Here is a 10,963-nt window from a genome sequence, read left to right as displayed (position 1 = left end):
AAGTACAACTTCTTAAAGCTGAAATTAGAGCCTTGAAGCACAAGCTTGCCAAAGACAAAACACGTGACCACATACCATACAAATCTCTATAAATATGGTCAACCTCATTGAGAAACCCAAAACAAAGTCAACAATCAAGCATGCTTAAATCAAGCTAAATTTTCCTTTAAAAAACCGCATTACTCATTGGTTGGCATTCCCTTACACCCCTAAACGCGAGTATTTTTTTGATATTGAGATTTTATGTATTCCATATAAGCAAGCACCATGAAAGAACATATCCTACTAGGATAGATAACAACCATAGAATATTACATCAACTGGAAAAAGAAAGCTACTACCTTACAATTTTTTATGGATATTGTCATGGTATCTTTGATGGTTGAGAAAACCTTGAGCCAGATGGACATCCCCAAGAAAGATAAGAGCACCCCAACAAACTTGGCAAGAGTTTCCTTCATTTCCTCAATCTACCAAATAAAGACCAATAATGGATGTTGGGAAGACTTATTGAAGCCCAATAAGTTTATAAAGACTAGAGGTGAATATAGGTGCCAAATTCAAACAAGCTCACCCTACAATTGACCTAAAATGGAGTAGACCCACAACAATCTACAAGTGCCAATTAAGATACAAAGAAACAAGAACAAACAGAACCACCACAACTTTTATTAACAAAAGGTGAAGCTACACAAGAACTTGCTCATGTGACTACCTTCTTATTGTGGATAGACACACAAAAACCTGCTTTGAAGAACAGATAGATATCACAAGAACATATTTGCAAAGGACTTTAAACAAATCAAACCAAGGGAGTTACACAAGATCCTTTGCCAAAAAACTCCTGCCAAAAAGAATTGTCTCTCTACATTATCTCAACATCAAACATCAACTCATATGACAAAGCTTCCCATGTCAAATATACAAAAGCACCACCCTTGCACAAAGGTATGATCATGGTCTAACAAGAGGGACCAAGCCCTTGCTCCTTAAACCCACTCTTCTAATTAAAGGTACCATGAAAGATTGGGACATGAGACCCACCCCACTTATATATATATATATATATATATTGTAATATAGAATTTAACACCCAAGTGTACATGGAGTTCTTCAAAAAAGAAAGTAAAAAATACAAGAGCATAAAAGTTCTAATTTTTTAAAATAAAATAGAAAATCTTACAAAAAGAAAAAAAGTGCTAACAAAACTTAAAAGACAGCAAATAAAAGAAGAAAGTAGATACAAAAATATCAAAGAAAACAAGATCATTTGAGAAAGAACAAAAAATACGTGTTAGAAGATTCCAAATCCAAACATCTTTTTTAGGTTGAAAATGAAACTTGAAAACTTCACTAATAATAAGTTCACATCCATGAGTTCCTTGCACTCACTAAGAAATCTGCTTGAAGACGTGTTTCATGGCATTAAGATTAAAACTATGGACCTAAAAAATGATCTACTTTTTTGGATGCATCTTATGCAGTCCATGTAAAATATCCCATGGAATCCATTTCTTGAATTGCTTGTCCCACAACATGCTTCAAGTTTTTCCCTATTCAAACTAATGAGAAGATTGAATACAATACCAAACTCTAGATAACAAGATAAAATATTGATATGCATTATCCTAGCAATGAGAACCAAATTTATAAGAAAAAGTTCATAATGTAAAATGTCATCTATATATTTCAAACTAATGAGTGCAATGCTATGAAGGACTAGTTGAGCCTTGAAAATGCCAAATATAAACTCCTTGCAAATGTAATGTTTAATGTAAAATGGTCTCTATATATTTCAACACAGAGTGTAATGTTATGAAGGACTAGTTGAGCCTTGAAAATATCAAATATAAACTGCTTGCATAATAGTATTGATTTCACTTTAGAGCTTTAGCAATCACCCTACTACTAATTGTCATCATTTAAATCCTTGCAACATGATGCAACCATCTTGCAACGGAAAAAAAGGCGCTTTGGTAGACAACCATCAAATATTACTACTAATTGTCATCATTTAAATCCTTGCAACATGATGCAACCATCTTGCAACGGAAAAAAGGCGCTTTGGTAGACAACCATCAAATATTATTAACTATTATTGTTTGACACGACTTCATGTTGACCCATTTTGGGATTGACAAAAGTTGCCACTAATATTCTCCACCAAAGAGAAAAGACCAACACACCAAATCGATGTACAACTTACACGAGCACCAGTAAATAATGGTCCAACACGGCACAAAAAGAAGAAAAGGAAAGCTAACAGCCATATAGAGGCATTTTTATTAGAAGAAAAGGAAAGCTAACAGCCATATAGAGGCACTTTTATTAGTGTAAATGTATTCGATCCCTCTGCCCCCAATTTCTTTCCCCTAGACATCTCCATCCTTTCTTTGGATTCCTTCCAAGTCTTGACCTAAACATTTTCTCTAACTTCACCTATAATACTCAAGCAAGTCTATATGCAACCAGTTCCTCTCCAAACCCCCGCACCCCCCCCCCCCCCCCCCCCCCCCACACACACACACAAAAACAAAAAAAAAAACAGAAAAAGGGACCAACAACAACTAAAAATTTGGGTATCCTGTTTGTAGATTTGTCATAATCTGCCTGTGTAAAGTACGGGGGACTTTGTAGCCCCCTGCCCAATCATCCAATTCACGAGTTTAACAAACACACATGGTTCAGTAGTAAGGTTTTCCAACGGGGGACTTTGTAGCCCCCTGCCCAATCATCCAATTCACGAGTTTAACAAACACACATGGTTCAGTAGTAAGGTTCTCTTTGGAAATCCTTCAACATATTGATGAAGTCTATATCAACGAGTGACCCCTTTTATCCATGTTTTGCATGTATTGCGTCTTGTTGAACTCTTTCAAGCAGTAGCACTTACATGTATCATACCCATTTTCTCACACAAGGATGAAGATTTTACTTGAAAGTAATCAACAATGGCTAGGAAAAAAAAACGTGTGCACACTTTATGATCAAGCAATCTAAGCTCTTCTATCTTCTTTTTTGTCTGGTAGACCATCTCAATCTGTGATTTAAGCAAGAACACAATATTTGATGCATCCTGATAAAGACTGACTCCTTATCCATAACATTCTCTGGTTAAGTTGCTGCTTCATCCAAGTTGGCCATGGGCCTTTCTTTCTAGAACACTGTTGAGTGGCTCTCTTGATTCATTGACAGACTTGAGAATAACATTTCAGCTCTAGTGATGAATTCTCAAACAGTCTCATTTCTCTTACCTACAAGATCATGTCAAAAATCACTACAAATGTGTGCAGTACAACATAACAAAAGAGAAGTATTCTTGGTCACTATGCCTTGTAAGTGCTTAAAGCCAAAGAGAAAAATATCCCTTGCAGACAGACGCCAAGCTACACCACTCAACCTCTTGTTGTACACAATCCCAAAAAAAGTAGGTCTCACACACAATACACATGCATGCCCACATGCACATAAACAGAAAAAAGAGAGATGGATTTCATACTGTATGGGAAGCTTCGTTGGGCTGCTGCATGGATTGCTCAACTAAGAAGCTCTGGAGAGTTGTGCATGGGTTATTATCTGTGGAAAGGGTAGTGATTGGGGCCAGTAGGGTAGTTTATTAGCAGATGCATAGCAACCACTGAATAAGACTTGCACTACGCTTGAATGAAGCAGACCTTGAACATCTCATTTAAAACTCAAATCAAGAGTTTCTTGCCTTGAAAAATTGCAACTTTCCAGTTTCTTTTACCGCAAGGACATTCACAAACCTTGATATAAGCATGATTATCTACAAACTAACCTCAGAACTCATTAGAGAACAACATCAATCCTTTAGGAAATGAGGAGCCAAATGCTTTGTCATAACAAACCCAGTGAAAGTCTCACATCCAAACAGTTTTTGAAGCTTGTTGTCACATAATATTTGCCTTTTGTTGGCAGGATCCTGTCACGAGATGTCAACCAAGGCTAGCAGTTTAGAGGACATTCACATTTATTTACAAGACAATATACACAGATTGAGATCTTTCAAAGACCATCACATGCTTTCAAAAATTGGGGATTAAGTTCAAACCAAGACTGCCACTTAGGATGCGGACCCTTTCTCTACAGACATAATAGGATGAACATTTCACCAACACGCGACATTGAACACTACTATCACAGTTTTTAGAAACTTCCCCATCAGCAACAGGAGACGTCAAAACACTACTCAAAAAATGCACCTTATTGGAAAATAAAAACACATTCTCAGCCTTTACTTGGCCCCACTGTCAGAGCCCTATCTTATTGTCGAATCTTGCACGGAGGCTGTGGCCAATTCTGAGCACATAATGCACTACAAGTTGTGAGCTGTTGCCAGCTTCTCTCTTTTATTTCCTCATCTATTATGTATTCACTTTGTTTCAGCTTGCAATGCGATGTTTATACAAAGCAGGAAGAAAAACAGGAGGTTAGCAAGATCTGCTCCAGACAATCAGATTGTTTCACATCACAAAGCCAGTAATCAAGCACATTACTGATGCCTGGTGCATGTCTTCAAGCTTTGGAGTTCCAACCAGCCAAACCCGATCAAGGAAACCCCACCCCTTCCCCATCCCAAGTGGCGAGCACATCTTGGGTGCAATTGCATACTCAACCCTGGCAATAGACCCTCAAATGTGCGATAACTCACACCATCTATGTTCACATTACAACCAACTCATAATTGGCAATAGACCCTCCTACAGATACCCCGGGGCATAAGAATTCACTGTCCCAATGAACCAACATGCCCACAGATACATAGCTTTCATACAAGTGTATATCCACCAATATTACCACTAAGCAAAGTACAAAAGATAACCATCATCAACCACATACACATGATAAGATGGAGTCATGCTTGCGTACCCGAGTACCAAGCCATCTTCTCCCTAATACTAACCCTCCGCCCCCTTGGCTCCTAGACTAATGTACATCATGCACAATGTGGCTCCTACAAGCTTCTCATACAACAATGTTTAAAGACTTTGGAATTAAAGCCCATCCTTAACAACCAGCAGTACCATATACACATGAATGAAAAAATGTGAACGTGAGTTATCCCATAATCAAAGGGATTGGTGTGTGTGCGTTACCATAATCAAAGGGACTCGAAGTGCCTATGTGCTTCTGTATGAAAGGGGATTTTCCCACTCATTTGAGGCATAATATAAATCCTTCTTGTTCAATTCTCTCTTGTACGGGCACTCTAGTCGTCTACATACATAACATACTTTCCCTCCTCTGACATTTACGTCCTCGGTAAAGAACTATGTTTCAAACTAGCCATTGTCTCCCAATTGAGTCCTCCTTTGCCCTATTTTTCTACTTAATCTTATATTTGGGGATCAATTTATTCTTAAGCTTTCTCTCCCTAACATCTACTATGAACCCCATTCATGTGGATGGTTTGCGAAAAGTGGTAAAAGTTGATGGTTTTGAGTCTAGCAAGTGGTTTGGTGGTGTTAGGCTCCCTTGGCTTTAGTTAACTGAGAAACTTGAGTTCCATATTAGATAGCCCACAATAATCTAAGGCATGTATTAGTAGCCCCCATAAACTCAAGTATGTAAGAGTTAACTAGATCTCATGGAGGCTGTACTAAATTGGGACATGTTCATGCAAGAGCGAAGGAAACTTCCACTAATAAAAAGAACCCCATTTGCTTGAAAAACCCACGCTTGGAAGAAAGGAGAAAATACTATGATATTGCTAGTCAACATCTTTCTTACAGTAGTAATTGGGTTATTCAAAGCATATGTCATAGAGTAGACTAGGTACTAGTGAAGTACAACATTTAAGGTAAGAGAGTGTGTTGAGTGTGAGAGTTAGATAGAGAGTTAGAGAGAGAAATACTGAGAGAGAGAGAGAGAGAGAGAGAGAGAGAGAGAGAGAGTTGAAGAGAGAAAGTAGAAGAGAGTTACAGAGGGATTTAAAGAGAGCACAAGAGAGAGAGAGAATAGGAGAAACAAAGAAAGCAAGTTATATTAACGTCTACAAAAGGCCAAAATGACTTACGAGACCAAAAGATTACATCATGTCCATGGAATACATCATCATGGGTACTAAAAATAAAAGAAAGGAACAAGAGCTTACATGCCAAAGCTGGTCCCAATACAAAGAGCATCAAGTTCTCACATCACCTTAAAATATCCCACATAGGGTGCTCCATCACGGTACCCATTGTAGTAAAGTTGAGCTAAAAGGAGAAAGTCTTGTGGTGGTGGGAAATGATGGCTCTAATCCACCTGTGGTGATGCGAGCATGGGCGGGGGCCACGAGGTCGGGGCATCGGGCTATGCATAGCTCAATGGCTCTGTCTAGTGTCACTCCTCTCGGCCAGGCTCCTGCATCAACCTGGAGGTCGAGTGTAGTGGGTGGATATGCTCTTGGAGCTCTAGTCTAGAAGAAGTCAGTGAGAGCTCTCTATGCACGAGAAAGGAAGAAAAGAAAGAAAGTTATATTTACGTCTTACAAAAGGCCCGATGGACCTATGAAACAAAAGATGATTATAAGTATCCATGGAATATCACCGTCATGGAAAACTAAAACAAAACTTAAACTGAAACTGGAAACCTAGTAATTGAAGCTGAGTCCTAGGAAAATGCATAGAACAAACGGGAGAGCATGCTATAAAGTATACAAGAATGATCATAATGCACTCTATCCCAAATCTATGGAGGGAAGGGCTCCATGGAGGAGATCCATCATCCAGCAAGAGAGGATGGCTGCAAGATCTGAAATAGTGAAGATAGATTGAGAAGAAGAGGCCTCCATCATGCATCAGTGACGTGTAAGGATCACATCGATATGGGCCTGATGGACTGGTGGTGGTAGTGGTCTAGGGGGCGAGGTCGTCTCGCAGCTTGGAGCACTGTGGTTCACCAGAGAGTGACCCCATTGCTCCTAGATATTGTCCTAGTCTGATGAAGTGCCGGATTTGCTGGTGAGGTAGGTATGGCATGTTGGGGCTGGAAGAAGTTGGTGATCTTGAGCTAGGCTGAACTAGCTTGTGAGAGGTCAGTGCTCTGAGCAGGCTCTCTGTGTGTTGTCGTAGCTCCAGCAAGAACAAGGGCAGGCATCTCTGGTCTGGATTATCCATGATATGGCTAATAGGACCAAACCCCTCTCTGAAAAGGGAATGGTACCTCCATTTGATCTTATAGTAGATTGAGCATCGGCATACATAATGCTCCTCAGACTCCACCCCTCGCTGCATAATCTGCAAATCCCATCCTCCCTGTGTATCCTCGCTACTTTGCTGACCTGGATGCAATGCCGAGGACGCCTCGCCTTGCTTACTAGAGTGCCCGTGTTTGCTGATAAATTTATTGCATTTTTCAGGGTTTAAAACATGTGAAAAAGAGGCGCAAAAAGGGGACATTTTTATAGTGACCCACTTATAAGCGTTTGAGTTCACACTCAGTTAAATGTGGATGGACACTATGAGGTTGGGCATCACATGTGCTATGGGTACTTTATTTGGCAGCATAGACTCGTGTAAAGATGGAAATGTTTACAAGTGCCAGCCGTCTACATTTACGTAGGCTTTCCATAAATGAAAGCTATCCTCTCTCAACACATCATTGGGGCCCAAATGCCCCCCCCTTTAGGAACAACTTCATTACAAGGAGTATTTCTATAGTACAAGTATAAGGGTGCTTTGCACCAGGTTTCCAGAACATGTATGAGAACAATAACAACAAAAATAAGAGAAGCTTTATCCAAGCTATACCTAGAAACCCTTCTCTCTTGAGAGTTCTTTATTGATCCCTTCCTCCCTCCAAGAAAACCTTGTGTGAGACATTTATCTTCCTTCTTGGAGAATCTTCAATGGACCTTTACTCTCTATCCTTGAAGAAACTTCAAATGAGGTAACCTTTTCTAACTTTTGAAGGAAAGATACTACCAAGTACCATGTTGCAACAGTAGAGAAGACGACCAACGTTGAGTATTCTGTTCAGCAGCAAAGACTTCTAAGTAATCATCTTCATTGAAGTCGGGCTACCTTATATGTGCTGTCCAGCAGCCTGGATACCTCGCAATCCTTCTTCGGAAAATTTAAAAACTGACTGGATCTCCACCGAGGCAGCATAGAGTCTTCGAAGGAAAAGTAACTGATGCTTGGAAGGAACCGTACTGTTGGTATAAATGCTGAAGTCAATCCTTCAACGACCCTGCTGGCTTTTCCCCTTCTCACCATCACCATGTGATGTTCTTTTTCTCTCTCTCTCTCTCTCTTTTCCTGTGGTGTAGCCTTGTGACGCCTCTGCCTTGTGTTACCAAGTGTACAGCAGCTACGGAACAGCAGGTATAGCACGTATGGTACAGCACAACAGGTACAGTTCTACAGGCATGTACAGCAAGTACAGTACGGGCAGATGCAGCAGGTACTGTACGGGCAGGTGTAGCAAGTACGACACGGGCAGGTGCAGCAGGTACTAACAACCGTCGCCTGGAGATCAAACAAGCAACTAATGACTGGGAACAACAGTACGCCCAAACGATTGAGAGAAGGGCATCGCCAAGCAGCCGCTGCCTGGAGAGGATGTAAAATTTCTCATTGTCTTGTAAGTGTATTCAAACTAGGATCGGCATTGCTATTTGGGTGCCCACGCCGTTACAGTGGTATCAGAGCCAAGGTTCTCAACATCAAATTTAAGGCAAAGGCATCCCCCATCCCTCTTGTACAACTTGCAACCCATGGAGAATCCTGCACATGAAGTGGAAGCTATAGAAAAGAAATATCAGCAGAGATCAAGAACCAAGAGGACTTCTATCTCCAACAGATTTGAGGAGTTGTTCTTTCAAAAAGATAGCTTAATTGAGAAGCTATAGGAGAATCAAGGAAAGGACGGTTCCAAACCTTTATGACAGGTTGGGAGATTGGGCCGGGCAAGAAGGGCTAAATCCAAGAGAGGTGGCCATTGCTTTCTTGTTAGAAGAGGGTTATTAGCTATCTTGTACTTCCTTAGGGGTATTTATTGAAAAGCCAAAAGATAAACAAGATTCACTTATCAAGTTTCAAGCCCCCGCAAATTACCAGGTGTACATTGAGGTGATTTAGCCAACAAGTGCTTCAAAGAAGAGAAAGATAACTTTCATGAGTACAAGTGATTCTTAGGAACTAGACGCTTTTGAAGGCACATGAGCATCTAGGGAAAAAGCTAAGAAAACAGGAAACAAATCAACTTTTTGAAAGGCAATGCAAGAGAAGATGATTGCTCGACTTTCTCCTTCTCTGCAACCCTTCCAAGCTAGTGGTGAAGAGAATTATACTCCCAAGGGACCACCATATTTTCCTTGGGAAGGACTTTGTAGCTGTTGAGGACATGTCTACATGGGTTTATATAAAACCAAAGATATTGTATCCTTTCTAAAATTTTCAGCTTCCTCTAGTAGCCTAGAAAGTATCTTAAGTTTTTGGTGTTGGATAACCAACTAGTATGATCACTTAATAATGAATAATATTTTTGGCTATTTTTCTTGTTGCATGTCTATGTAGGATGAATGTTGTAACAAGGACTTAAAGCCAAGGGCTATAGTATTATTTAAGATGTTATACATCGTTTTATTTTCTTGGAAGTATGTTCTATCCAGATGTATCTTTTATAACAAGGATTCTCTTTATGGCCATGTGGAGCTGTTTTATGCAGTGGATTTATTGTGAATAGTTATTTTTCTCATATCTTGGCTATATCTACAGTATCTATTTATACTATTTTCCTTGTGAAGTGGCTTGGACATATGGTTGTGAGACTGCATACAGCGCTGAGAGTTCCACTCGAGCGAGCCTTGTGTGAGACTGGGTATTATTCCGAGAGGCTCCACAACCAAAGATATGCTTCCCTGATGTGATCAGTGAATTCTACATGTGACTTAGCCCTGGGAGTTAACTAGTATATAGTCACTATTTATGGCTCGATGGCCTTCATTTGAGGACTCTAGTATGACTAGATCCAGGCTCATCTTTTTGGATGAGAACATCCTTGCTTTCTTGCACGAGAGCTAACATAGTTGTGGTCAACTATTTAAAAGGCCATGAAGATGTCACCAAACTAGGCATGTTCCTATGTGAAAGGACTCTGGGAATTCCAGAGTGCCCAAAATAGTGCAAGTACTAAGAACCGGGGATTTCCATTACACATGCATGTGCATAAACCATGGATACATGTGAATGCATTAGAGGATTTTTGCTAAACAATGACGTGTTTTTGTGTCCTGTCTGCATGGATGTATGAAGAGATAGGCAATGACAGGGACACCTGGCCTTGCTTACTAGAGTGCCCGTGTTTGCTAATAAATTTATTGCATTTTTCAGGGTTTAAAACATGTGAAAAAGAGGCCAGAAAAGGGGACATTTTATAGTGACCCACTTATAAGCTTTTGAGTTCACACTCATTTAAATGTGGATGGACAATATTATTGAGGTTGGGCATCACATGTGTTATGGGCACTTTATTTGCCAGCATAGACTCGTGTAAAGATGGAAATGCTTAGAAGGTGCCAGCCGTCTACATTTACGTAGACTTTCCATAAATTCAACAAACTTGTATTCATTAAAGCTGGTCGACCAGGTCCATTTTCGCCTTGATCAACACGCACGCAGCTTGGTGCAAAAACTCTCCAAGCGGCGGCTGCTGGGCGATGCCCTTCTCTCAATCGTTTTGCCATATTGTTGTTCCCAGTCGCCAATTGCTTGTTTGCTCTCCAGGCGACGGCTGTAGTACCTGCCGCACCTGCCTATGCCGTACCTGCTATACCTGCCCATACAGGACCTGCTGCATCTGCCTGTACTGTACTCGCTGTACATGCCTGTAGTACCGTACCTGCTGTGCTGTACCATATGTGCTATACCTGCTGTTCCGTAGCTGCTGTACACCTAGTAACACAAGGCGGAGGCGTCACAAGAGAACACCAAGCCGTGGCTACACCACAAGAAAA

The 10,963-nt window shown here is 40.5% G+C and overlaps 1 protein-coding gene across 4 annotated transcripts in view; it reads right to left on the bottom strand.

The window, feature by feature from the left end:
- Positions 1 to 2,553: 2,553 nt before the first annotated feature.
- LOC147614788 (uncharacterized) overlaps positions 2,554 to 10,963 on the bottom strand; it is a 32,164-nt gene continuing 23,754 nt past the window's right edge. The window contains exons 5-7 of one of the 4 annotated variants that reach the window (XR_015262986.1): positions 3,800 to 3,943; positions 3,500 to 3,576; positions 2,770 to 3,254 (exon numbers count right to left, since the gene is read on the bottom strand). Coding sequence is in view for 2 of the 4 variants with exons in the window: in XM_086780130.1 (XP_086636256.1) it covers positions 3,824 to 3,943 (120 nt within the window). In the remaining 2 variants the exon portion in view is untranslated. Of the gene's footprint in view, positions 3,255 to 3,499; positions 3,944 to 10,963 lie in introns of all 4 variants that reach the window. The other 3 variants (XM_086780130.1, XR_015262985.1, XM_086780131.1) reach the window with 3 other exon arrangements.

The sequence above is a fragment of the Cibotium barometz genome, chromosome 41, assembly GCF_041138505.1.
Source record: "Cibotium barometz isolate CiBa-2024 chromosome 41, ASM4113850v1, whole genome shotgun sequence".
Lineage (NCBI taxonomy): Eukaryota > Viridiplantae > Streptophyta > Polypodiopsida > Cyatheales > Cibotiaceae > Cibotium > Cibotium barometz.
This window is presented reverse-complemented; position numbering and strand designations above follow the sequence as displayed.